The sequence below is a fragment of the Kwoniella dejecticola genome, chromosome 6 (assembly GCF_000512565.2).
Source record: "Kwoniella dejecticola CBS 10117 chromosome 6, complete sequence".
Classification (NCBI taxonomy): domain Eukaryota; kingdom Fungi; phylum Basidiomycota; class Tremellomycetes; order Tremellales; family Cryptococcaceae; genus Kwoniella; species Kwoniella dejecticola.
This window is the reverse complement of record NC_089306.1, coordinates 261,768-289,206: the sequence shown is the minus strand read 5'-3', so window position 1 is coordinate 289,206 and position 27,439 is coordinate 261,768. Positions and strand designations below refer to the sequence as shown.

At 48.3% G+C, this 27,439-nt stretch overlaps 9 protein-coding genes across 9 annotated transcripts; 4 read left to right on the top strand and 5 right to left on the bottom strand.

Moving 5' to 3' along the window:
- Positions 1-226: 226 nt before the first annotated feature.
- I303_104992 (uncharacterized protein) lies at positions 227-666 on the bottom strand (the record flags this gene model as incomplete). Its single annotated transcript, XM_018408856.2, has 2 exons — positions 227-432; positions 483-666. The coding sequence occupies 2 exons, from the start codon at positions 664-666 to the stop codon at positions 227-229; spliced, it is 390 nt and encodes a 129-aa protein (XP_018262547.2).
- Positions 667-737: 71 nt separating this feature from the next.
- Positions 738-1,224, bottom strand: I303_104991 (uncharacterized protein; the record flags this gene model as incomplete). Its single annotated transcript, XM_065969075.1, has 2 exons — positions 738-1,133; positions 1,189-1,224. The coding sequence occupies 2 exons, from the start codon at positions 1,222-1,224 to the stop codon at positions 738-740; spliced, it is 432 nt and encodes a 143-aa protein (XP_065825147.1).
- Positions 1,225-1,992: 768 nt separating this feature from the next.
- On the top strand, positions 1,993-4,147 carry I303_104990 (uncharacterized protein; the record flags this gene model as incomplete). The annotated part of the gene is made up of 14 exons (XM_018408857.1): positions 1,993-2,213; positions 2,270-2,370; positions 2,428-2,526; positions 2,578-2,707; positions 2,778-2,867; positions 2,922-2,939; positions 3,001-3,035; positions 3,089-3,232; positions 3,294-3,370; positions 3,435-3,511; positions 3,578-3,706; positions 3,765-3,801; positions 3,871-3,981; positions 4,049-4,147. The coding sequence occupies 14 exons, from the start codon at positions 1,993-1,995 to the stop codon at positions 4,145-4,147; spliced, it is 1,368 nt and encodes a 455-aa protein (XP_018262548.1).
- Positions 4,148-5,290: 1,143 nt separating this feature from the next.
- On the top strand, positions 5,291-5,946 carry I303_104989 (uncharacterized protein; the record flags this gene model as incomplete). The annotated part of the gene is made up of 3 exons (XM_018408858.1): positions 5,291-5,539; positions 5,680-5,765; positions 5,865-5,946. The coding sequence occupies 3 exons, from the start codon at positions 5,291-5,293 to the stop codon at positions 5,944-5,946; spliced, it is 417 nt and encodes a 138-aa protein (XP_018262549.1).
- Positions 5,947-6,600: 654 nt separating this feature from the next.
- Positions 6,601-8,092, bottom strand: I303_104988 (uncharacterized protein; the record flags this gene model as incomplete). The annotated part of the gene is made up of 3 exons (XM_018408859.1): positions 6,601-7,727; positions 7,862-7,960; positions 8,038-8,092. The coding sequence occupies 3 exons, from the start codon at positions 8,090-8,092 to the stop codon at positions 6,601-6,603; spliced, it is 1,281 nt and encodes a 426-aa protein (XP_018262550.1).
- Positions 8,093-9,036: 944 nt separating this feature from the next.
- I303_104987 (uncharacterized protein) lies at positions 9,037-11,421 on the bottom strand (the record flags this gene model as incomplete). Its single annotated transcript, XM_018408860.1, has 11 exons — positions 9,037-9,538; positions 9,594-9,900; positions 9,965-9,985; positions 10,044-10,107; positions 10,169-10,247; positions 10,336-10,477; positions 10,536-10,614; positions 10,695-10,800; positions 10,869-10,954; positions 11,046-11,112; positions 11,189-11,421. The coding sequence occupies 11 exons, from the start codon at positions 11,419-11,421 to the stop codon at positions 9,037-9,039; spliced, it is 1,686 nt and encodes a 561-aa protein (XP_018262551.1).
- A 261-nt stretch (positions 11,422-11,682) lies between these two features.
- I303_104986 (uncharacterized protein) lies at positions 11,683-12,944 on the top strand (the record flags this gene model as incomplete). The annotated part of the gene is made up of 4 exons (XM_018408861.1): positions 11,683-11,792; positions 11,868-11,899; positions 11,971-12,273; positions 12,364-12,944. 4 exons carry the CDS (start codon positions 11,683-11,685, stop codon positions 12,942-12,944), a joined length of 1,026 nt encoding a protein of 341 aa, XP_018262552.1.
- A 799-nt stretch (positions 12,945-13,743) lies between these two features.
- Positions 13,744-17,750, bottom strand: I303_104985 (uncharacterized protein; the record flags this gene model as incomplete). Its single annotated transcript, XM_018408862.1, has 4 exons — positions 13,744-15,600; positions 15,665-16,209; positions 16,271-17,012; positions 17,709-17,750. 4 exons carry the CDS (start codon positions 17,748-17,750, stop codon positions 13,744-13,746), a joined length of 3,186 nt encoding a protein of 1,061 aa, XP_018262553.1.
- A 2,431-nt stretch (positions 17,751-20,181) lies between these two features.
- I303_104984 (uncharacterized protein) lies at positions 20,182-27,382 on the top strand (the record flags this gene model as incomplete). Its single annotated transcript, XM_018408863.1, has 14 exons — positions 20,182-21,608; positions 21,678-22,037; positions 22,100-22,373; positions 22,432-24,266; positions 24,366-24,504; positions 24,612-24,800; positions 24,931-25,104; positions 25,212-25,705; positions 25,796-26,076; positions 26,139-26,339; positions 26,417-26,713; positions 26,803-26,944; positions 27,022-27,148; positions 27,239-27,382. 14 exons carry the CDS (start codon positions 20,182-20,184, stop codon positions 27,380-27,382), a joined length of 6,084 nt encoding a protein of 2,027 aa, XP_018262554.1.
- Positions 27,383-27,439: the final 57 nt, after the last annotated feature.

Sequence of the window (27,439 nt, the reverse complement as noted above, 5' to 3'; positions counted from 1 at the left end):
CTTCTGCCGATCACTGTAACAGGCCAGATCTCGTCTCGCTTAAAACGAAGTCTGGTTTTTTCGAATAGAAAGCAGAGCTCGCTTGCAAATTTGGCCCCATTTCTCCTCCATGGGGTTGTCTGACGAATCCAACAGATCACATCATCATGATGAAAACTGAATATCGGATGACACAAGCTACAGGTCCATCTGCCAAGCTACCACAGCTTGCATCCCTCTTTCTAAGTCAGGCATCGGCAATCCCAACGACCAGATGCTTGCCCTGACCCACGATATCGGCACCGCAGCCTTCCCATGCAGCACTGTAGAAGAGCGGTTGAATCGTATCAAGCACCTGACCGTTCTTCAGATCTTCCATGCCTCTTTTGTTCTCCGCCTCCACAGTTGTTCTCTCGATCAACCACTTGGTCCCTGTTTCTCGTTCCAATCTCGCTAAGATATCATTTTGACAGCCATAATTTCCGCGAGATAAACTGGCTGACTTGCCAAGCGATGAGGCGAGGTGCTTATCTGCTTGATTATCTGCACGACGGCATTCCCGATGAATGGTAGCGAAGAGGCACAGATCTTGACGTCACCCCCATCCCATATCTTTGCTGTCTGCGCCTCCATGTCAAACCCCATTTCCCCACCGTTCATCGCCATGTCCAAGAACGGTCCTGTCATCGGCGCTCACCAGGCCATACCTTGCTTCTCCGCTTCGCGCAGCTTGAACAATACTTCCCTCTTGGTATCGATCAGACCGCCAACCATGTTACGCGCTTTCTTTTGCATGTGTCTACGCCCAATTCCCATGGTTTGAAGAGCTTGACCCCGCCTACGTGAACAGCGGCTGCAATCAGGTTGAATTGCTTGCCCATGTGGTTCCGTGTTGGCAGCCAAAGCGCAAACGACGGCGTCAATCGATTGGTCTCCAAGGATCTGTTGAAGGGGACCTTGACTGTTATCGCTGTGGTGGATCTCACGGAGGGGGGATTTGTGGATTTCGCGAGCCCAGAGTCTTGCTGATTAGGAACAGTTGAGTGGACTGCCAGTTCTTCGGGTAAATTCTTGTCTCGTGTGAGGATGTGAGTCGTAAGGCTTTCCTCCTTGACGAGGGCCCGTAGGATGAACTGCCCAACTCGGCCAGTGCCCTGTCATGTGACAATCAATTCTCTTTGGCTTCAGTCGGCGGCTGGTCATATTTACACCTGCTAGGAGAACGTTTTTAATCACGTCCGACATGCTTATCCGTAAATGCGCTGCTGGCTTGCACCCCTCAGTTTTGATGCAGAGGAATCGTGTTCAAGCGTAGTAAGACTGAAAAGAAAGCTCTTCTCAAGCTCATAAGATTCTGTATACGTGGTGAACTCCTATATCCTGGGCATGAATTGGAGATATGACAGGTATTGGCTAAACAACCAAGCTGCAGTGTATGACGAGGATCCTACGTCACGATGCCAGTCAACGTGAATCATCCTTTCGCCACTTGACCGGATCCTTGGGTCTTCGCTCAATCTCGACCTGACCTAACCCTTTCAGAACAAGCAACGAAGACCTCATCTTTCAAGCAATCGCGAACCTAACGGTCCGAGTTCGCTGGTCAAGACGGGCCGATTCACTCACATGTATGTGAAGGTCATCATGATCTGGCTCTCCTTGTGCCTGGTCATGATATGACACAAATTAAGTGCAATCAATCGTCCTTGCAGGATCCTCTGTCTCAACGCCAAGCCAGCTGTCGTAGCTAAATATGGCAACACATGAGGTTGATCAAGAGGCGTTATAAGCATGATCCGGTCTCGTGATTGACTCCAAGGAACGTTGTGTGCGGACCGCTGACGGACCGTCATACCGGGTGCATGTGGGGCTGCAGGGTGGAGGTAGTCCGTTTTTTAGCTCGATGAGGAAGAAGTCTTCTACTATAAGAACGGCGAGACTTCGATGTGATGTCTGAGTCTCCTAGCTCTCATCAACCAGCTAGAGGCAACACTGACTCAGCGCATATACAGCATGTTCACAGCTGCTTTACTTACCATCCTTGGGCCTCTTGTGGCTTCAGCGGCCTACACCCCTTTGGGCAGGTCTGGCGAGTTGCAATCAAGAAACAACGGCCAGACATGTACAGTCCAGTCTGGAGGATCGAACTCGACCGACGATTCCCAGTCTTTCAGAGACGCTGCTAAGCAATGTGCCAACGGTGGTACTCTTCTTTTCCAGGAAGGTGTCGACTAGTGAGTCGATTATCTGCCCCCAAGTTGAATCGACCCATGCTGACATTGTCGGTCAGCTACTTTAACACTCCTGTAAATGCGACATTGAACAATGTCGATATCCAATTCAAGGGTAACGTCCACTTGCCGCAAAATTTGACCTATGTCCAAGGGATCGGTGAGCACTGAATCACATGGATATAACGGTAACTCTGTAGCTAATTGATCGGTTTAGTCAACGGATCTACTGGCGGTAACACATGGTGGATCAACCTTACTGGTGACAACCTCAATTTCACCGGAACCACCAATCTCTCCACAGGATGGGTATACGGTAAGCCTATACACATCATTTTGACATTATCTCAGCTGACAAGATGAGCAGGGTACGGTCAGCAATGGTGGGATGCCAATCCTAAGAATGGCTCAGGTCTAGCGGCTCGACCTCACTTGTGGAGATTTAACATGACCAACGGTAACATCAAGAACATCAAGATCAGAAAGCCTATCGCTTGGTGAGCCCAAAAGCCCTCTGTTTCTGACTCTCTTGTGATCAGTGTCTAAAGCACTTGGATTGGCCTTCAGGGTGACCACATTGAACGGTAACAACATCAACGTCGATAACGTCTTTGTCGATGCCGCGACTACCCCAGGAGGTGGTTTCCCCTTCAACACGTAAGTCGAGGACTTTGCAATCCCGTTGGACCTCAGCTGAATACTTCCTCGTAGTGACGGATTTGATGTTGCGTAAGTTGCATATGATGTCGTCATCTGTACCCATTCATACTGAGCGTGATCGGTTTAACAGTGCTAAAAACGTCAAGATCAATGATTTCACAATTTGTACGTCAAATTGCTTGCCGGAGCTCCTTTCGAGGCTGATTTGTGGGCCATAGTCAACGGAGACGATGCCGTCACCATCAATAACGGTGGTGAGAATGTCACTGTCACCAACGGTTTCATCGCTGGTCCCGGTTGTCACGGTACCAGTATCGGTAGTTTAGGTCAGGCGCAAGGCGTATACCAGACCGTCCGAAACAGTAAGTCCTAATATCTCTGCATGCTGGAATTCGACAGCTAATTTCAGTATCATATTCAAAGTCTTGTTCGACAACATCAAGGTACACGGCTGTGTATACGGTTCCAGGATCAAGACATATCTCGGTGGTCAAGGTATGGTGAGTATCTTTTCGTTATCGGATGTTATCTTCGGACATTTGGTTGACATCGCTATCGCTGTAGGTGCAAAACGTGACCTTCTCCAATTACGCCGTCTCAAATACTACTTTCCCGATCTACTTGACCCAAAACTACTTCAAGTGAGTTCCATCCGCATATCGGCTGGACTGTCAGAGGACACGTGCTCATTCCAAGATTGCATGCAGCCAAGGAAGCTCTCAGACTCAGAACGGCGCCGGTGTTCAAGAGGGTGGTAACTTCGGTGGTCGAGTTGATAATTCTTCCGTGCTTATCGATGGTGTGACCTACAAGAACTGGTATGGTGATATCAACACGTGAGTATTCTAGATCTTGTGAATAACAGTCCACACGGGCTGATCGCTCAAATATCAGCTACCAACCGGGTGATGGATCTTGTGTGACTGATCCAGTAAGTCAAGCTCATCTGCACTACTAGGAGACTAGAGTTGGTTAGACCCGTCACTGATCATCATTTTAGTGTTGGTACGATGTTCCTGGAGCCGACGGTACCCAAGCGATCGTCATTGGATGTTCGAACTCGACGGCTTGTTCAAACTTTGAGTTCCAGAACATCCAAGTTATTCCTCAGGTAAGCTGTTAATCCTCTCCTTACGAGTAACAGCACAGCTCATCACAATCTGCGATCCGCCCCTTAGTCTTACGCTACTACCCAAATCAACTGCACCAACCTCGAATCAGGCAGTAACCCTAAGTTGGGTATCGTTTGCACGAACGGAACTCTGATGACCAATTAGTCAAGTCACATCTCCGAAGTAAGTAGACGCTTAGAAGTCAGGATCAGACAGCCGTATCTTATGTATCTATAAATTTTGACGTTATAATTAGGGGTTTATGGAGAGCAGGATCAAGTTAAAAAAAATCGATGCAAGGAGTTTCATAACCATGCATCCACGTCCAAGCTTTGAGATTGAGCAAGGATCCGTACGGCGTCGTAGATGTAGATACAGGGAATTTCTACCAAGCATATTCCAAGCCGCTGATGCTGTGTCGTTTTTCACCATCCCAACCGCACCGTTGCTGCACAAATATCATCGCTTAATCCCGGTGTTAAGGGGTTGTCAAGAGAAGTACCTGGGCCGAGAGACATGATCGATTTTTGACCCTGAACCAAAAAATGAATGAATTACTCCGCTTCCGCTGTATCGCCATAGGGGAATTGAACCTGCGACAAAATATGCTCCCTTCCCGCATGGTATTCGCTTTTTTGTTCTCCGAAACGCATTTTTGCGAGACAGGAGACAGACGAATCCCACAGCGTGGATTGCAGATTCGAACGACCCCAAACGTCATAGAAGATCATCTACGACTCTCCCGCATCTTTGTGAGATGTACTTCTCATCCGAGACATTCCTCTACACCTAAAATGACTGAGTCTTTTGTCCGATACGTCTACGCAGGATCATCGACTATTTCTAGGGTCTTGAAAAGTTTTTAGACTATGTGCCTCCACAAGCTATGACCACTTTACCTGGGCTAGCTGAGATGCGTTGTCACTGCATGTTCAGGCTATCGTCGGATTACCCTTATTACTTCGCATAACACAGACGATGATGATGATGTTTTGAATTTTCGGGGGTGTCTAGGGGCTGTGTGTTTGAGCTCTTGAGAAAAAGCGAAGGTCTGTGCGGAGGAACCTGGGGTCGAGGTCGGTCATTTGGGTCTGGGAAGAGTCGTCGAGCTACGACTTAAGCTAAGCAGGCTATGCGAAGCTATGTATAAGTTACATGTTAGTGATTTGTTTTGATTTGCATCGTTCCTCTTACCAGAATATATATCCCTCGACGTCGAACCTCATCCTTTATTCTCAAAAATCACATAATTGACCCAAATACAACTTATACAGACCCATAATTCAGCTCACAGACAAGTTAACAAAGATGCTCTTCCTGTACTCCCTCGCTATACTCTGTCTCTCGCTCTTCGCCTCAGCTGCTCCTGTCAATGGCTCGCCCAAGCGGTGGTCCTCGTCTTCGCAAGCGGTTGCATTTGAGCCTGTACGCTTCATCAACCATTTCGGATCATCGATACCGGCAGACACAGCCATAACGCTAGAATGGACAGGAGGAAGTGGTCGTGGATTTGATGTGTATTATATCCCTCAATGGCCTCAGCAGAAGGATTACTATGTGAGTAATACCTCCTCCAATCCGCATGGCCGGCTTGGTCTTGAGCTGGAGAGAAGGAAAGGATATAGGGAATTCCGATAGTTGTGCGAGACATGTGTTACGCCCAATTAACATCGCTAATCCTGTTGTTGAACTCGTAGCCCGTCGAGCTTGTTTCTGGTACTACTTCGAACCACTTCACATGGCATACACCGAAAGCAGACGAGTTCCCGAAAGGTACGACCTTGTGAGTTGACGCATCCCTATACTCCTTCGACCTACCCATACTAAGCTGAAAAGTTAGGATATGGACGTCAAAGCTGACATTGATTGTCCTGGCTTCTAGTATACTCGGTGTGAACGATGAAGTCACCTCGTTATCGTCAGATTGGTACGACATAACGGGAATGATGAACTTTGCTCATTGATGATAAATCTGTTCGAGCGCGTTCACATCATCAGCAAACAAACATGACATAGATACTGTATTCGCCTACATCGCATGTCATCTGTACTATCACTCTCAATATTCCACGTACATCCACCAACGGACATGCTCTCACGATCCTACGACACGCAGACGGACAATTAGATCAAATTAGACTAGACTCGATTGGATAGTGCCGATACCTAGCATATAATATAGTTTGACATGTTACCTCCTCACTTCGCACTGCGCGAAGGTCACGAGCCCAATCCCAATAGCGCATCAAAGTCAGTCGTCTAGAGCTTTGGAGGTTCTGGCCGCGTGGAAGCTCATGAACTAGCTGCAGGGATGATTATACATAAAGTCCTTGAGCCGAATATCTGAATTACCGGGTATACTGACGAGCTGACGCCTCGCCAAAGGGAAAATGAAGGTATAACTCTGATGAAGGGCGACCTATCCTTCTGCTTTTATTCTATGCCGAACATTCTATTGGATTCAACTATACTGACTGATCCTCCTCCATACCTTCACTTTCCAGTCTATGTTGAATTTGACTTTCAGAGTTTGTCTACCACCTGAAGTTTTGACGATCCTGCATCAGCTATACCGACTAAATACTTGGACTGATAAAAAATTGGCACTCACTATCAAGTCAGTTCTTTCCTCTGTACGCCGGAAGAATGGAGACTGGGAAAGTCCACGCCGAGCCCGGCAATGTTGAAGTCCATGACGGAGTATCTCCTCCGCCTGCAGCAGGCGGCGCAGTCGGCGCACCCGCTCCAGCAGCTGGGGCACTCGAAGCCGCACCACTTTGCACTGGCTGACTGGCTGATCCAGCCGCAGATTGACTAGCTGCTTCTGAAGTTGCTGCTGAGCCACCAGCAGGGGCAGGGGCTGATGCAGCAGACGCAGCACCAGTACTCGGAGTGGTAGAATTCGCACCGGTGTCAGGCGAGTCGGTAGCTGTACTATTTGAGCCCGTGGCTGTGGCATTAGGTTGAGACGCCGAAGTATCCGTAGCGTTGGCTCCGGGGGTAGCAGTATCCGTTCCATTTGCTGCTGGAGTTTCAGGCACAGCTTCGTGCGTCGTATCTGCCGGTCCTCCTCCTAAGACATTCCAGCTTCTAAGATGTATGATCTGATAAGAATTATCATACACATCTTGAAGCTTGAAGGCATCTGTTGAACCCCAAGAATTTCTCGCCCAGATTACTCTGTCGCCTTCGGAGTCTGTCGAACCGTTATATATCGCATAATCGTGCGAATGTCCCAATTGCGGACTAGTGACTCCTATATCCTCTTCTGCTAGAGTATTAAAGATCACCGGTGTACCGCCCGCTGCCTTTTGTGCCAATTCGAAGAATTCATCGATACTTAAGAACTGCGTGTACTGGGCGTCGGTATCGAAGCCAGTCAAGATCTTCAGGCCCACTGTTGCTGAGCCGGATTTAGGGTCCCAGTCGGGGTTGGCGCCGCTGATTACACCAGCAAAGGAATCGGTTTTTCCCATGGCGCGAGCACCTTGGCCGATAGCGTCGTGCCACCAGTTCCCATTGGGGTGGTCTTCGGTTTGGGAGATGTAGTTGTGGTCGGCAGTAAAGGTTTCTTGTTGCCCGCTATTGGGGTTCCAGACGGTGACTTGGACGGCGGAGTCTTCGGGCCACGAGAGTCCGGTCATAGATGTTCCGTTGGAATATCGGACCATCTGCTCGACCCATTTCTGAGAGGACATCAGGACGGCGAGGGACGAGGCTGCCCACCAGCAGTTGAGTGTTTTCACTGTATATAATCGTATGTACATTGTTTGATTGAGATGATGACCATTGTAGGAGGAAGGAAAGAATGAATGCATTGCTAGTAGTAAGCAAGCGATTCACCGTCGCTGAACGAAGGAGGGAGAACGGTACACTCACCCTGCTTGACATCTCGCACGTGAGGTCCACTTTCATTCCACAGCGGTGCAATACCCCGCCGCTCGAGCTGACGAGGTTGATATATAGGCTTGGCGGCGACTAAGAGCAAACATCTTGGTCAGCTATCAACCAGATCCGATTCGAATCGACGCGAGAGCAGTGGAAGATGGACTGACCAAAAGTGATTAGAAAGGGTAATATACTAGAAAACAGCAAAGCAGGTTGTCGCATCTTGCCACAGTATATAAGAGTGATCGATGCAGGGTGCGTGTGCAGTGTATTGTCGATGTTTAGGTTCGGACAGATTGATGCAGGGTGAGAGTATAGGATCGTCCACCAATGAAAATTAGAAGAAGTCAAAGAGCGAATGCAGTTGAAGATCCCACCCAAGTAGGTAAAAGCAAGAGCTGTTGCGGATAACGGACAAAGACCTGCTGCTCGTTTTCGTCGCCTCTTGCAAGATAGGACGTTTATCTAGATATCGACGTGCGCAAGTACATCAAGCGATTTGGGTAAAAGAGCGGTGTCAGCAGTGAGTATAGTAGTACAAGGCAAATGGACGCAAGAGATTGGCTTGGTGGGAAAAGGTTTGAGTACGGATAAGTGACCCAAGAGTAAGAGCCAAGACATCTTTTGATATATAGGCTATCGATTTGACGGGATAGGACAAAGGGGATACCATTAACCTTCCAGGGGAGCGTTTCAATAGGTCCGTAATAGTCATGCCTTTGGCTAAGCAGGTCAGAAAGGCCCAAAGGACCCCATGGAGTATCCAATCAGTATTCCAAGATTGCTTGAAGTGTGGGAACAAGTAATGATTCCAAGGACCTTCAGGCGGCTGCATCAGTATTCAGCAATTGATGCTTTGTCGGAAAACTCGAACCAAGATATGGTAATTTGCTTAGAAACGATTGAGTTGAGATTTGAGGCGATCCATCAATTATTGCTGAACACCCTCAATCAGAGTATGCCTCCTGATCCTGTTCCCTACCCTTTCGAACTTGATTAACGCTTCCTTCGAAGGCATGAAGCCGGAACGGCAAGATAATCCCATGATTCCGGTCTATTTGGATATCTTACAACAGCAGTTCCGAGCTATTCTTGTCAAGTAATGCTAAAATGGTCAATGTCTAAAGTCTCCTTCGATTCACCCATGACCACACAGTTCTAATCCCTTATTCTGTCTTATTTTCGGCAAGTTTTAGCTTTTCTTGCTCCTCCCTATCTTTCTGCAGTACATCCGGTATTTCCGCACCATCACACCAACCTCTCCAATCACCGTCCCAATCCTCACCTGCCCAGCGCGGCAAAGGAGTCTCCCATGTCCCTAGCTCAGGCGTCGTATACCTCAGAGCATGCAGATAAATGAACAGGGTTTCTGGATCGGGATCGTCCGGTAATGGGACGAAGCAGTCTTCACAGAATCCAGGTGGGAGGTAAGCGGGCTTTCGCAAGGGTGAAGGAGCGTCGGAGTCGGGTATGGAGGCTTTTATTATATCTTTCCGGGAAGAGTTTTTCATTCTTGGCGCACGTTTTGGAGCGGAAGAAGAAGTATCCACCACCGCCGCTGTCGTCGTCGTGGACAATGTCGTCGGTGTCGATGCTTCCGACGGTGGTGTAGGTGTTTGTTCGATTGTGTCCTGGGCATCTTTAACGGAAAATATGACTTCGTTCCATCTTTACTGTTGTCAGCGACAGACCCGGATCCGGCGTACGAAACGAGACGACTCACTTTATCCAATCTTCAGCTTCGTCCTTCTGCCTCCGCAATTTCGATATTATCTTCCTAGCTTGTTCGCTAAGCAGTATGGGTGATGTGAGATCCATATCATCGTTCTCCCTGTCCACGGTCTTCTTCGTCGGTGTAGCTGTGCCAGCTCGCGCTTGTAATGCCTCTGCTCGAGATGTACCTGACGCAGCAGGAGTGAGGTCTACACCGCCTCTACCCAGATTTTGGCCCCATACTTCCGACGTAGAGTACAGCGGGTCATTGGCAACTGGGTGTCCGAGGTATTGCAGATGCACTCGAATCTGGTGGGCTGTCATTGCGGAGTTAGTTGATATTCTCGAAGCGGACAAGCAATGCCAATGAAGAAAACTTACTCCGGCCAGTCTGCGGGCGACCTAGGGATGCAACCTCTGTTCAGTAACAAGCATTGTCGATTGATGGAAACGAACTTACATCTGACAACACTCTGATCCCGCTCAGCATCGTATGATATGCGCTGAAAAATAGTTACGGCGTCCTGCATCTTCCTGAGATGAACGGTCCATTCATGTTTTACCTGGAAGGTCAATCCAGCTCACCTTGCCTTCTGGCGTTATAATCACTAATCCCATCTGCCGATCAACAGTCATAAGCGGTTGATCAACCGTTATTTCCTCTCTACACGGCATAACCGAGAACGTCAATCTGAGGATCAGCTTCACGTCCAACTAACAGGTGAAAACCGGGACTCGGGGTTTTGACCTACTCCGGAAACTTTCCCTTGACTCGAGCGACATATTCTTTCTTGACTTTTCCTTCTGCAAATTCCATCGCCAGTCGACTAGCTGCTTTTCCGCTCAAAGCAAGGATCATCAAGCCCGAAGTCAGGCGATCCAGGCGATTCACAGCTGTACAATGCCCATCAGTCGGGTCAGGCTGGGTACATAATGGGAAATTTTTACACACAATAACATTTTATCCCATAGTCGGTCTCCATCATTTCCAATATAGAATGCCTGAAATATCTTCCAGTGGCATGTACAGGCTGCGAAGGATGTCAGCGTCCACTGACGACATACAGTCAGAGTCTCGAGCTCGACTGTGGAACTCGAGATGAAGACTTACCACACTACCGGGTTTTGAGATCACAACGAACTGTTTCTGCCTGTCTATATGCAGTACTAAGATTGGGTCGTTCGTCACTGGCGGCTCATGTCGATGTACGGTGTTGCTGGCCGGGATACGAAGGTATCAGCTAGGCGGAACGGAGGATGCGAGAGCAAGGGCTATACTGCTCACTCTATCCTATCGCCATCCCGTAGGACCAAGTCCGGCCTAGCCGTCACCCCGTTCACCCTTGTCACCCCAGAGTCTAAGGCATGTTTCTACGAGATTGAGTGAGTCATTAGGTGAGCTCTCGTCTCTGAGTTCGTTGCCTGGAAATCGAAGGCATGATAGAACGGACTGGTCACATACATAGTATTCCATCGATCGATCTCTGAACTCGGTCGTGATCACCTCCAGAATCTGTCTACCTATCCATCTTTGTCGAAATCCCGAATCAGTTCAACCTACTGACTATACACTGTTACACTTGTCATTTTGAAGGCCGGACGTACCGTTGCTTCACAAAGGTCCTGTATGGCCACCAATAAGGCTTGATATACCTCAATTTCGGATTCATGCCTTTCGGATAATTTGATCTGGTGATGCCGACTTCTACCCCAGGTGTAGATGTTCCGCTCGGTTGCGATTGATCGGGCTCGTCTTGAACTTGCGATTGCAATTGCGTTTGCGCTTGTACTTTCAGCTGTTTTAGTCGGTCGGGTAGGAGGTTCTCGGCGGCGGACATCCTGGACTGCTCCTTGGTGCAGGAGTCCTCCTATGTGTTCAGAGTGATCAGTGTAAGCTAGTCATTGAGCTTTATGAGGTGAGATGCAATGCGATGGGACTGGGGGTATGAGTATCTTTCAACTTTTTCTAGCTTTGTTTGTTGGTGCCCCACAAGATCAAGATATTGAACTTGTTCGCATCTTGTAATTTTGGCTGGAATTTCAGTCTCTCCTCCTCTCTTTTTCGTCATTGTTTATACGTAAAATACGAGGGGAATAACATGATAGCATCCCCTAGTATGCCTCCCAGAAGGAGTGGACAGGTGTCGAAATGCCAGATCTGTAAGGACCAGATATCTAAGTACAAGTGTCCCGCTTGTCCGATACGCTAGTACGTCTTCCTTGTTCCCCCTCACAGCCAAACTCATTCCTCTGTATCTGGCTGACAATATATGTTTCGACATAGTTGCTCGGTAGCATGTTACAAGCAGCACAAAGGTCCGTAGCTTCATAGCACTCGTACTCGAAAAGTATGCCATGCAGCTGACCGCTTCCATACCTCGATACAGTATCCCATGGAGCTTCATTGAGCGACCCTTCATCCTCATCTTCCACCTCACTTGATTATGCCGCCCAGACCGAACCTGCGCCGCTTCTCGATGACCCTACGCCTGAGACAGAAGACACCTCTGCACATTCGATTGTCGTAGAAAGATCCGAATCATCTATTCGAGATGAGAAAAGGGAAGAGCAACCCCTAAAGCCGTTGACTTCGTTATTATGGCCCCCCGAACCGGACCCTTCGATATTCACTGATCCGTTGCAGAAGGAAGATCCAAAACCCCTTCGACACGAGGAATTGCGACGAATAGGTGAGCCCAGGGCCCTCTTAAGCGACACCAGCCACGTGCGACTGGGACATGCTTGGACAGGACGTTGACCTGATCTGATTTGCTATCTAGCTACTTCACCGGACTTACGTACCCTCTTATCAACCCCGAAACTCCCCCTTATCCTTCGCACGATAGATTCCCTCCCTTCAAACAAACGTCACGAGGTGATCAGTAAACTCTTGGGTGTGGATAATACCTCATTAAGTAATCCGGACGGAATCACTTCTTCCTTCTTATCAGGGCGCGATAGTCCTCCGCCCTTAAACGATCTCCTCGCCAGCATAGCGGGGGAGAATAATTATAGTGGTCATCACGACACCACAGATGGGGATCAAGGATGGTTCTTGTATGCCAATCCGTCTTCCCAATCCAAAACTCAAGGCAATCGTCAAGACCAGAGTCGAATCCAAATGCAAAACCAAGGGAAAGGTCAAGAAAAAAACCAAGGGAAAGGTCAGAATCAGAGGCAGAACCAAGGAAAGGGCAATACGCAAAACGAGGGTGACAAAATCTGGATCGGCCCAGAAGAGACTCAACTTTTCAAGTTATTCGCAGCTTCCATATGCTCTGCGATAGACGGGAACGAGGATGGTACCGCTAGTAATCACGAGGTTGCGTGGGGTACAGGGGATTTAGCTTGGGAGTTGTGAAGTGTGACGTGGGGTTCGCCAAGTGGGTAGTGTGCAACGTGAGCTGTGAAGCAGAGGCAGAGGGTTGCTCGATGATATGATGGGAGATTCAAGTCGAGACCAAGCGAGCTCAATGTACAGAAAAATGACACTCATGGCCCATGTTGGATTCTGGATTATCTCGATCGGACGAATGTCAAGATCTGTTGTTGTACTTTTAATTACTGTCCACTATCATAGATATGTATGAATACTTGACCTGTGACACATCAATACGACATAACATGACATTCATGATTCATGTATCTCACAAATCGTCAAGTCAAGTCAAGTCCAGTCAAGTCAAGTCGACAAACACGATGAAAATGAATACAAGAACAAAGTCCAGTGTCATGCGTTGGTATCTGATACTGAAATTATAGTTGTAAATTGGATTCGAAGCCGAATCAAGAACAGAGTATAGGGTGTGGAGAACAGAGAACAGGATTGAATCATTCGAATTAGCTACATGAGACGGACACTGTGTATTAAGTGATTGGATTCGATTCGATGGTGGTCATCGCCATTTGTCTATTGATGAAAAACAGAAAAAGAGAACAAGTCACCGAATGATTATATTATTGTCCCTTGAATTAGAAATATGATAATGCGTGTATGAATGTATGAACTGTCCGACCAAAAATGTGTTCGAGCATCTTCCTACTCGAACAATAATGGGAATGGGAACGGTGATGGGAATGATAATGCTGTGTTAGTTTTCTTTGGCCTTGCTTCAGTTTGCCCGATTGTCCGTTCCAAGAATGCTAGTTCAAGCCCAAGCTCAAACCAAGATAGGTTGCGAGGGTAACCCATTCGACCCGGTGTTTCCATGTACAGTCTTCCCCGAATCTCCACTACTAGCTCTTTCCACTTCCCTCTCGTTCTCGTTCTCGTTCTCATGCTCAAACGTCAAATCATCTTCGGGCGAAGTGATCGGCGTGATATGCGACGAGCCATGAGAATGAGAATGGAAGAACGAATTCGAATCTCCGCTCGTCGAGGGAGTCACAGGCCCTATCATGCTACTTTCAGGTCCCGAGTTTGAATTGCTTTCACCATTGGTAGAATGATTATGATTGACGCTAGAAGAGATAGTCGAGATAGTCTGTTGGAGACCCGCAGGTCGATCTTGGTGTGGTGAATTCGAGATCGATTCGTGCGTGGTTATACTTGATGGTCTTGATTGTCCTTGTCCTTGTGCATGACCTTGGCCAGGCATAGGTCGAGGTCCATGTAAAGAATTCCGTTTTCTGCTAATCGATAAAGGTGATGAGCCGCTCTCCCTCGAAACGGATTTACCCAATACCAAGTTAGATGCCGATGTCGATGCCGCTGCAGGTGAGGTTTGCTCTTGGGGAGGCGAAGAGACGCTTTTGACTGGCGTAGAGATATCTGCCATTCTCGGAGAAGATGCAGAAGATGGACTGCCAATTTTGGCTGATGTGGGAGCTACCAAGGATTTTCTTCGAGGCGGCAAGGCATCTTCAGCCACCGGTTGATTATGAGCTGGATGCTGCGGTCGAGCTTCATTTTGAGGATGTTGAGCGACTACAGGAGAAGCTGGAATGGAAGGGATAGGAGGGACCGGGGGAGGAGTATCCTTGACTTGGTGTATCTTAGCCTCAGAAGATCCTCCCATGTATGAGAGTCGTTTCCTGATAGTACCGAATAAAGATCGTTTACCCTCTATGGGTGGCCTGGTGGGCGTCTGACTTTGGGTCGTAGCTACATCGGGACGTGTATAGTTCTTCGATGAAAGAGGCATAGAGCGATGCGTCTGTCTGGGAGGCTCGGTCGGATTGGTTACGGGCACTTTATACGCACTCTGAGAAGAATGCAACGGTTTAGGAAAGGGTTTGCCGGTCGACGAGCTAGATCCAGAAGCAAGGACAGGTACTGCTTGAACAGGTTTCAGCGTAGCAGGAGAGGACTCGGGGTGAGAAGGAGGTCGCGCATCGTTGGAAGAAGAATGCTGAGCTGCTATAGGAGTAGGTCTGGCGATTGCTGGTATATCAACAGCGGGTTTGGGAGTTTGGTTCTCGCTTTGAGGTTGAGATGGAGCGGCGTGTGATTGAGGTTGAGGTGTGGAAGAACCTGACCCGGTGGTTGTAGAGGAAGTAGTCGATCTTCCGAACAAACCTCTACCCTTCTTATTAGACTTTTTCTCAGCCTTCCTCTTCGCTTTCTCCTCCTTCTCTTGCCTCTTCGCCGCTTCCCTTTCAGCTTCTTTGCGTAGCGTCTCCGCTCGGTGAGCTTCAGCCCGTTGTCTAGCCACTTTCTGCGCTTCTGCCTTTTCAGCTGCCTTGTTCTCTTTCGCTAGTTGTTTCTTGCTCTTCTTGCTGACCAAGGAGTGTGCAGGCGCAGAACTTGCCGGTATAGGCGGTGGCGCTGGTATCGCCGGAGCTGCTGGTGGAGCAGTGTCTTGAGCCGAATTTTGTTGGGATAAGGGGGAGGGATTAGGCGGGGTTGTTGAGACGGGTATAGAAGGGCCAGATGACATTGAAGGTGCCGCACCTGCTGGTAAAGCTACTTGAAGTTCTTCAGCTGGCGGTGATGGTTCGGCGGAATTGATGGGCGGCGCAGAGAGATTGGACGATGTGGTAGCAGCGGACGGTGTGCCGTATGGTCGACCGTAATTCTGGGTTTCCCATTTCGGCGATCAGTATTTGCAGCAAGAATGAAATAATGCGGGATCTGCTCACTTCACCGCCGTCCAGACTCCATCTTCCCATCCCAGCGGACTTCGAAGGGGGTGCTCTCGAACCCATAGTCCGGGCACCTCGAACGTCTTCAAAATTGGATATGCTCCTTCTCTTCTCCTCCACGCTCATCGTGCCGACTGCTCCTAGACCACCACCCATCTGAGCAGCAATCGCATATCCTCCTTCTCGGGGTGCCAAACTACTGAGGAAATCCCTAGAATAGTATGTCGAAGGCGGTCTGCCCCCCAAGCTAGAGTACGATTTGTTAGGGGGTAGAGCCTGAGACGCCAAAGAGGTAGAGGACGAATGAGCGGAAGACAAAGCTCCCATACCATTCACACCTGGAGAAGCGGGTTGAGAAGTGTTGTGCTTGTACATTGCGTCAACGTCTTTTGTATTGATTGGTGCCACATCGATGGATGATTGACGAGATTTCGCCCTACGGGACATGCGTCGACCCGACATTCCAAGGGTCGCGACGTTGGTAAAAGACTTCGATCGAGCGTTATCGGGCAATATCTTCTCCACTGCCGGTGCAGTTGGCCCTAAGATGACGTTATAAGTCATCGTTTGCAGAAACGCTGCTGAGGAAAATCAATTACTCACAAATCACATCACCAGGTAGGCCGACATGAACATAACTCTCAGGACGTTGATCCATCCTCCTGCTCTCCCTTCGAACAGTGTCTAACGGTCTCTCAGCGGCTTGTCGCATGGGATTACTCATATCTGGTATATCATCTTCTCTTTGACCTAGCGACCAGAGCTCCTCGCTTGTCAAGCTGTTCAGATCCTGAGAAGAAGCTATAGAGCTTCTATTCGAGCTTGACCCATTCCCACGTCGTCGGAAAGCAGGGTTGGGCAAAGCTAGATCCGTATTGGCCAAATCTGTCGAAGAACCATTGGGCGATTCGTGGAGGAACATTCCGTTTGGCATGGGAACAGCCGATTTGGGTGAAGGTGCAGCAGCGACAGCGGTAGTCATCATTAATCCTGAAGGTGGTCTTCGACTGACTCCGTTAGGTGAGTTGAGAGAGTTACGGGATTTGACCGAAGATTGCGAAGGTGATCTTTGAGAACTTTGCCCTTGTTGACTCTCAGCAGAACCTGGCGAACGTTGATGGGCTTCGGATGATGGGGACCTTTGTCGATTCGATACAGTTGGCCGTCGCTTCCAAGCTGGAGGGGGTGATTCGGGATCTCCAGATAATTGCCTATGGAGCGTGTTGACTGTGTTGATGGGTGAAGGGGGACCAGAACCCCTTCGATGAGGCAGGGAGGAGGAACGAGCGGCTAAGGTCGTCTCGTAAGGATTATCATGTGTTTCGGTTGGTGAGGGTGATTGAATCTAGGAAAATTACAGATCACAGGTTAGCCCACTGCGGTCAGCACAAGTAAGTGGGGCAGCACCAAGGAGAAGAGATGAATGACGGACTGCGTGAGGGATACAGTGCGCAAGCTGTGCACACTAATGGATGTGTGTAACAACGCTGTGGAGACGGCGTTTCGAGGACAAGGACGAGAGTTAAAGGATACACAGCAGTGAGAGATGGATTGAAGGACAAAGAAAGAGAATCAAGAAAGTTACGCTGTATCGATAAGTGAGGAAGAGGCTTGGCTTCGATTTTCAGGAGGCGGATGACGATGAGATTTGCGTTGGCAAGTTCGAATCAAACTGTATTTCACAAAGGAAAGCAAGACTAGGGATAGGCAGGGGATTGGTTGGGAGCCGAAATCAAGCACATCATGACTAGTCCCCAAGTGATAAGAGCTAGACGGAGATGGTGTCACCGTATACTGGGAAAACACGTCAAAGCGAAAGGGTAAAACGTTGCTTCTGGTGAGGATATCCCTTGATGGACCGGCCTTGAGCCCGCATAGACCACGATAAATGAAATGATAGTTTGTGTGAGAGTGAGTTTGGACTAGATAGGGAGAAGTGGGACCATCATGGAATGAAAGGCGCAGTGTGGTATCAAGCCTTATCTCGCTCCATCCATATCGAGAACAAGAGCAAACAAGCAAGTAGAGAGGTCAAACTCACCTCTTCGAACGGTTCCAACTGAGTCCCAAATATAGTTGACATCCTGAAAGAAAGAAGGTATAAATCCAAAAATGCTTTCTCTTCCAAAGTCTTCGCCTGTGCAATCGTGCAATCGACTCTCGTCTCTGGTCTCGTCTAAGCTAGCTTGATTCCATGCAATATTATGCTCCGAGTATGATGCAGGTGTGATGTTTGTCGGTTCAGATTCAGGTTTTCAGTATCTTACTGACTGATTGGGAAGCCGGAATTGATTCTCGTTAAAAACGCAATGTCCTTGTTTTGGTGTTTTGGTCTTTTGGATGCCCTGCTTCGCCCTGCTTCCTTCAGGGTTAACACGGGAACTGCGAGGTACCGATGACTTGAACACTCACTCCTGATGTAATGTAGCAAAGAGGACTGTTGGTGAAACGAATGTATATATGTATGATACGTATGAAGCGAACCAATAAGTCGAGGAAGATAAGCTGATGGACTGATGCTGATCGATGGGATGGTATGTTGTATCGATGCGGGCCGAAGCTGTCCACCAAATCAAGCAGGTGAAAGACCAAAAGCGCAGGAGAGTTGCGGATTTACGAGAATAGGGTAAATGTTACGCTACGCTTGGCAACTCTTCTATGACCGGTGACTTCTTGGTATTTCATGCAATCAAGCTTTTGCGCTTGCCGTGTGAATGTGACTGTGATAACGATGATGATATGATGTTATATGCACAAGTACTAGTAGTAGCTGCTTTTGTTGGAGTATGCGGTGTGTGATATGATATGGTGATGCAGAGGCTGTGTCTATAAGGAGTCTTTGGCACGTTGTTTTTGTTTTGTTACTGTTTCTGTAATCAACTTGTCTCGGAGGATTTTACAGATATACAAGAAACGTAATGTTCTTCTTATTGCGTATTGGATCTGCTGTGGCTAAGGATAGAACAACGTCGTATATATCACGCAGTCTGGGTCATGCAGTCTGGAGTACATGCATGATGACAGCCTCCTTCAGTTGAGTACCTGCTACCTCGAGCATGTCATCTCCGATGCATTTCGCTATAGTACACATCATAGCCGCAGTAGATGATCAGTGCTGTTATGAATATGTAGGTTTGCCAAGAATAGATAAATGACCTCCACTTGTAAGGTCATAAGCACGTTGATAGGAACGGGGGGTATCAGCGTTCATTCCCTTTTCGTTTTCATTTCCCTATCCCGGCGAAACGTACCTCTGACGTCAATAATCAGATCATCAAGCTGTCTACTCATGCATCAAGCTGTCTTCGCTACACTACATCGTCTCTTCGCTACTGCTACTACTTACTGAAGCAGATCTGTATATTGGATTCTCAGGGCTACATTTGCGTGCATCCGAGTGAGGTAAAAGGACATGCATGAATAGATGGATAGGGCAACTTATCTCGATTTATCCGTGAGGTTTTTATCTGTATTTCCTGGAATCAAGGGAAGAAATGGCGTCCCAGCTAAGTTGGCCGGCTGAACTAAAGGTACTTGTCGCTCCTTTTCTGTTTCCGATCATGGGCGATTTCCCCGGTATCACCAAACACGGATTTTGGTTTTATCGATTGAGCGTTTGGAGCGTCTGAGGATTGTGACAATCTTACGTTGTTGGTGGATCATCCCATCATACAAAACATACCTCTGCCATGCCGAAAAACCCCCAAGTATGCTTGTTTGTACGTACGCAGCCGTGGAATGAGAGAACAGGTAAGACCGAGGTGTAAAGTCGACACTTCATATAAAGTAGTGAGTGTAGTCAGTGAAAAGCTTATTCCCGGTATTTACGGAAGACTCACTTTCATCTCCGAAGGTGACGTTAGATCTTCATTCCCTACGGCCGCCGCAGAGGACCAGCTGATCTAGGAGATGGCGTCATGACTATGAACACTTTATGCATGCATGTCGACTCCAGGGTGGAGTTGACTGGGACAATCGTACAAGACCATATCTCAGCTATGCCGGACCGAAGTGATCTTCGAGCAGTACAATTCACCTGCGTATTGATGCATTCTTACCCATGTCCGAATTGTTGGAAGATCATGTAGATCTCGAATTAACTGTATGAAGGCAGGCGAGAGTACAGATATCGGCGACATGGTCGCGTCCCACCTCCATATCAGTATGACCCGAGATCCCCGGTTCTGCACGACATGTCTTGCACTGTCAATCACATTGCAGAATGAGCTTTCGGTGATACACACTCCAATGCTGCTGAAGCTACCCTCGTCACCAGAGGACCAGGGAGGCAGAGGGATGCACGGGTGCCACAAGCGGAAAGCGCCGAAATGATCATATTACATAATGATACCTATCACTAGTCAAGCGCGACTGAGCCAGCTAAGCACGATATGACGGACAACGGACACGTCCACAACAATAATAAGATAATGACAACGACCACGCATCTACCTGATCACGACTGACGACTAGAAACAACAACGCAACAGAGCGCAACCGAGAAGGCCGTCAGGATGGCAGAGCCAACATCCACAGCCCCTCAGGAAAACGGCACGATGTCGACCCCACCACCGCTCGCTCCGGAAGTACAGGTTGACCGACCCTCGTCTTCCAACAATCTTGAGACTCCCTCGAGGGCAGGCGAAGTCGAGGTTGGATTAGGTATACGCAATGGACCACCTACGCCCGTCAAAGAACTTCCACCTGCCCCTTCACCCATCGATACCTCTTCTCAGCCGACAGAGGATGGGTCTGGACAGGAGACTGCACCCCTAAGTCCATCAGAGATCCCTTTATCACCGCCTCCACCACCTCCTAAACCGTCGAAGGGCATCCCCGTGATTAACGATAGTAAGGAGACCTTGGACGATGTGGATCTTAGCAGGACCGGCACACCAGCTAGACCGACAAGTGCCGTCCCAACGTCAACATCGACGGAAGCACCACAGCCACAGGCTCAACAAGAGAATGCAAGGCGCGATAGTGAAGGACCCGCTTCTTCGAGTCGCAGACCGTCCAATCCAGCTTCAGCTTCCGTAACTTCCCTTCACTCCATCACGTCGACTCCATCGTCCCGACCTCGTTCCACCAGACCAACAACGTTCAGCGAAGCCTCTCATTCGAGACGAGGCAGTACAATGACCCTATCGATGAGTCAGACTATGTCCCTACCGCCCAACACACCTGGACTACACCAATTATCGACGGTCTTAATCATGCCGCCTTTACAACTACTAGTCGACTCGAAAGAAGCTAAGAAGTCAGCGTCGTTCCGCGCTGCTTCACAAAAGGCTTTAGATCTATGTCAAGCAGGTGGAGACGGATCATCTTCAGCATACTTGCATCCTAGGGAGATTTTCGAACCTCTCAGATTAGCCATCTCGAATCCTCAGACGACATCCGTACCGATTCTCATCACGTCCCTTGATCTCCTCTCGAAATTGATCAGTCATTCGTTCTTCTCCGAACCGAATGGTCCGCCAAAAGGCATGTCGCCTCTCCCTGATCTGATAACGCATACTATAACCTTGAGTTACTCGGAACATTCTCCTCCCCAGGTAGCTCTTCAAGTAGTAAAAGCACTAATGGCAATAGTCCTGTCGACGGACAAAGGCATGTTGGTTCATCAATCTTCGCTCTTGAAAGCTGTCCGAACAGTGTACAATGTCTTCCTGCTTTCGAACGATGGGGCGAATCAGGTGGTAGCTCAAGGTGGATTGACGCAGATGGTGCACCATGTATTTGGACGTGTTGTCAGACCGGAGCTGGCAAAGTCGGCCAGTCTGTCGGGACGACGTAGTACGATAGGCGAGAATGAAGCTAGGCGGTTGGGTATGAGTGCGGATGGCGAGGTCAGAGCAGAGGGATCCCAGCCTAATACACCTACTCCGAAGGACGGGCCGGTTCAAGAGAACGGACAGAAGGAAGAGAAGCTTACACTGTGAGTCTCCCAATTCCCTCTCTTCCTTTCTCTCGTATACTGCATACTGATGCCTACAACCTCAAACAGTGAATCATTTAACGCGCCAAATCCCAATGATTCAATACCCACCGCCCCGGCCGTCATATCTTCCGATGCTGAACCGTCATTATCGACACCCTCTAGTCCGCCCAAATTGCCGCAACATACCGTCTCTATACCAGTACCTAACGGCGATGCGCTAGATACACCAGAGCCGACCTCTGCACCTCCTTCAGTACCAATGCAGGACGGTCCGACGGCTAGTGCAGCCGGTGGTCTAGATGAGCAGGAGGGGACTTTAGATGCGATGGGCAGACCTATACCGACGGAGGAGTTGTTCGTGAAAGATGCGTTTTTGGTCTTTAGGGCTTTGTGCAAGTTGACCATGAAGCCGCTGGTATCGGAGAGGTATGTTATTCCGTCTGATTTCATGCTTCCCTGTTTGCTATCTACTGATACATCAGTTTTAGTGAGAAGGACCTCCGTTCACATGCTATGAGATCTAAATTGCTATCCCTCCACCTTGTACTCACCGTCCTCAAATCTCACGCCGATCTATTCACCAACCCCCTGGTTTGCATACCGTCCAACACATCGCTGGAGATGACACCATTTTTACAAGCGACCAAGCAATACCTCTGCTTAAGTTTGTCGAGAAATGCAGTTAGTTCGGTCAACCAGGTGTTTGAGCTGAGTGTGGAGATTTTCTGGTGTATGTTAAAGCATATGAGGGCACAAATGAAGGTGAGTGAACCATGACCCGTAATCATCGAGCTCTACTGATGCTGCTTAACGGGAGCAGAAAGAAATCGAAGTACTGCTCAATGAGATATTCGTTCCGATTCTTGAAATGCGACACTCCACCATCCGCCAAAAATCGATTATCCTAGGTGTATTCATCAGATTATGTCAAGATCCTCAGGCCTTGGTCGAGATTTACATCAATTACGATTGTGATCGAGCTGCCTTGGAGAACATATACGAGAAACTGATGAATATCGTCTCTAAGATTGGTCAAACCCACTTTGCACCACCAAGCAAAGAGGAGCTGAATCAAGGTGGATCTTCAAAACAAGCATCCGGCTCGAGCGGTCCAGCCATCCCTCCTTCGCTCAGTACTTCAGCCCTGGCGGGAGACCAAGGGCACAATGCACCTCATTATGCGGGCTTGTCGCCAGAAATCAAACTTCGTCGGCAATCTCTTGAATGCCTTGTGGCCGCGCTGAAATCCCTTGTTGCATGGTCGACATCAAACACTTCCGCTAAAGCAGCGCAGGATGACCAGCCTCGACCCAGTGAAGATGGTCTCGGTCGACATCATGTATCCGACTCTGTATCTGGTTCCACGGCGCAGCTGGCTGCTCCGACGCCCACTTGGCCTGGGGAACCATCCTCCAGAAGTCCTGCGCCAGGTATATCATCGAACGGATTTAGCACGCCCGATATAGGAGAAGACGATGTTGGACGTTTCGAGTCGGCCAAACAGCGAAAAAACACTTTACAAGATGGTATCAAGAAATTTAACTTCAAACCGAAACGGGGTATAGCATCTTTGATCGAACATGGCTTTATCCGTTCGAAGGCGCCTCAAGATATAGCCCGATTCCTTCATGCGAACGAAGGGTTGAGCAAAGCTATGATAGGTGAATACCTTGGAGAAGGAGATGAAGAGCATGTGGCGATCATGCATGCCTTCGTGGATATGCTGGATTTCTCAAAGATGAATTTTACCGACGCTTTGAGGATGTACTTGCAGAGCTTTAGATTACCTGGAGAAGCCCAGAAGATCGATCGGTTTATGTTGAAATTTGCCGAACGGTATATCCACGGTAATCCGGATACCTTCTTTGCCAATGCCGATGCCGCCTATATTCATGCCTTCGCCATCATCATGCTGAACACGGACGCCCATAATCCCAATCTGAAACAAAAGAGAATGACCAAAGCCGAATTCGTCAAGAACAACAGAGGTATCAACGACGGCGCCGATTTACCTCAAGATTACTTGGAAGGGACGTACGACGAGATACAGAACAACGAAATCAAGATGAAAGATGAGATCGAGGTCCCCGCACCTACCACCTCGGCTGGCGGAGGTTTGACATCGGTAGGAAGGGATCTTCAGAAAGAAGCCTACGTAGCTCAAAGTGAGAATATGGCTTCGAAAACGGAAAGTATACTGAAAGCTATGGTACGACAACAACGTCGGGGACAAATCAGAGCTACAGACCAATTCCACACTGCCTCAAGATTAGAACACGTCCAATTCATGTTTGAAGTTGCGTGGATGCCTTTCTTAGCTGGGATTTCGGCTCCTCTACAAGAGACGGACGATCTGGACGTGGTCAACCTTTGTTTGGACGGGTTGAAAGCTGCCATTAGGATCGTGTGTTTGTTCGATATGGAATTAGAGAGGAACGCATTTGTGACCACCCTAGCGAAGTTTACTTTCTTGAATAACCTGGGAGAGATGAAACCCAAGAATGTAGAAGCGATCAAGACGCTACTGGATGTAGCTGTCACGGATGGGAATAACTTGAAAGCGAGCTGGAAAGATGTGTTGGTGTGTGTTAGTCAGCTGGAGAGGATGCAATTGATTTCGAGCGGGATGGACGTACCGGATCTGAACAGGACATCGTAAGTGGACTTCCCCTTGTCCGAATGTCGGTGATAAAATTGAAGGTGCACGTCGACCGGATTCGTTGCTGATGAAAGATGAATGCATGGGGCACGTAGGAGCTCAACCGATAAGAGAAGATCGACAACGTTAACGCGCAAAAAAGGTCCAGCGGACGAAGTTGCCGAAGAGTCAAGATCGTCACAAGTCACCGTAGCTGCAGATATGGTATTTTCCACATCGAAGAATTTATCAGGTGTAAGTCTGTTTCTGTTTCTGCCTCCTTAGTTTCTTCACTCATGGCTGTCAAGCTGTTGAGCCGTGAATATATTGATCATTTGCTGATGGAGTGAATATGTGGATAGTCTGCAATTGTTGATTTCGTACAAGCGTTAAGTGAGGTATCATGGGAAGAGATCCAATCTTCCGGATCATCTGCTCGACCACGCATGTTCAGCTTGCAGAAGCTGGTCGAGATCTCGTACTACAACATGGGCAGGATAAGGTTGGAATGGTCGAATATATGGTTGATACTAGGTGAACATTTCAACCAAGTGAGTCTCTTATTTCCACTTTCACCCAATGCGTTCACGATTTCATGTTCCCTTGTTCAAATCTCGAATGACTCATGACCCAAGACACTTGTCCTCGCTTATGATATGATGTTGACATTCTCGGCCGTAGGTGTGCTGTCACAATAACCCCAATGTCAGCTTCTTCGCCCTAGATGCACTCCGACAATTAGCGATGAATTTCCTGGAGAAGGAGGAATTGTCCCATTTCAGGTTCCAGAAAGATTTCCTCAGGCCGTTTGAGTATACTATCGTGAACAACAAGAATTCGGATGCTAGAGAGATGGTGAGTTCTGTCGAATCTGTTTTTCCAGCTTTTCGCTTTTTATCAAGGATCTCAATTTGATATTCCCGTGGGATCAATGTCGGATTGCTGATCCTCGGTCTGTGTAGGTTTTACAATGTCTTCAACAAATGATTCAAGCCAGAGTGCAGAACCTCCGATCTGGATGGCGAACGATGTTCGGTGTATTCTCAGCATCATCGAAAGTCCTTACCGAACGAGTCGCGAATTACGCCTTCGAGCTAGTCACTCTGGTCTACAGGGAACATTTCGAACTGGTAGTGAAATATGGAAGTTTCTCGGATTTGACAGTGTGCATAACGGATTTCTGCAAAGTATCGAAATTCCAGAAAATCAGCTTGCAAGCTATCGAGATGGTTCGTGGCCTCGTACCCAAGATGCTCAAGTGTCCGGAATGTCTCCTTCCGCCCCAGCAACAACAAGGCCAACCCGATGAAAATGGCATTTCATCAGCGACTAATACCATTGCGACTGCTTCTGCTATACTGCCGTCGGACGATCCGATGTTGAAATACTGGTTACCTGTCTTACACAGTTTCTATGAGATCATAATGACGGGTGAAGACCTGGAAGTACGAAGACTGTAAGTTTGGCTTCCTCCCAGCTCTCTTCCTCCGCCTACCTTTTTAATATCACAATTTGGCGCGGTATGCTAAATCGCTGCGCATTGCAGGGCTCTCGACTGCTTGTTCGATACGCTCAAAACGCACGGCTCAGGCTTCTCGGTCGAATTTTGGAACACGGTCTGCCAACAAGTGCTATTCCCTATTTTCGCGATCTTGAAAGCCAAATCAGACGTCAGGTTCAGATCGGCAGAAGATATGAGTGTATGGTTATCGACGACCTTGATATCAGCCTTACGGGATCTCATCAACCTGTATACGGTGTATTTCGAGGTGCTTCAGAGGTATTTAGATGGGCTGTTGGATATTTTGGTAGCTTGCATATGTCAAGGTAAGCCCATCACCAGAATTCTTGCAGAACCTTGCGCTTACCAGCATGATTCAATCCTGAAGAAAACGACACACTCGCTCGTATCGGTACCTCATGCTTCCAACAACTGCTTGAAAGCAACGTACGCAAACTCTCGCCTGAGAAATGGATGTCGATCGTTTCGGCCTTCGTACAATTATTCAAGACCACCACTGCGTTCCAATTGTTCGATCCTGTTTTGCATTCTGAGGTCGAACCTAGCGGAACGATGGACGAGGCTGATGGTGAGTCATCGCTTCGATTTTCTTTTTAACCCATTTGAGCTATGTCTTGCTTACCAAGTCGCTTGATCACGATACAGCACCCTTTCAAAAGTTCGTGGCGCCAGCTCCATTAGAACCGGCGACAGACACCCCGAAACAACTTGAATCTTTGACTTATTCCGAGCAACGAAGGATTTTCAAGCAGATCATCGTCAAATGTGTTCTGCAGCTATTGCTCATCGAGACCACTCATGAGCTGCTACAGAACGACGAGGTGTACAACACGATACCGGCAGAACATCTCCTGAGGTTCATGGGCGTTCTGGACGACAGTTGGAAGTTCGCTAGGAAGTTTAATGCGAATAAGGATCTGAGAATGAAGCTTTGGAAAGTTGGTGAGTACGGAGCGCATACATCGAAAACTGAGTCTGAGAATCTTTCGGGCTGTTTGGGCTGATGCCTTACTGGACTTTGGAATCAACAGGCTTCATGAAGCAATTACCTAATTTGCTCAAACAAGAATCGAGCTCAGCTGCTACCTTGATCAACGTCCTCTTGAGGATGTATAGGGATCCACGAGATGCTCATCGGGCCACGCGGAATGGCGTTTTAGAAAGACTCGTTCCGTACGTCTTGGATCTCCTCTCTCTACTATCGCGAGCATCAATTTTGGTAAGCTCACCGCTTTGAGTTGATCTGACAGACTGGCGATTGAGATCATCAAGGATTTCATTGCGCTAGATCCCGAGACTCAACCTAGGAATATAACAGCTTGGACGCCTGTGGTCACTGACATTCTGAGAGGATGTCATGGGTTTGAATATGAAGCTGTGAGTCGTTCTCTCTGTGTGACTTGAACACTCTAAACTACTGGGATCTGGTATTTGTGGTGGTTGCTGATCTGCCTCTTCTCGGTACAGTTTGATAAGCACATCCCTACATTTTATCCATTAGTCATCACCATCCTGTCGAAAGAGGTGGCGCCGGAAATGAGGTTATCTGTAAAAGACTACTTGGTCCGCGTAGGTCAAGTCAAGGGATTCATAGAGAATAAGACGGCGTAAAAGTGCGGCAAGGCATACCACACCATAGTGGGAAAGAGCGAAAGCGCAAAAGTGAAT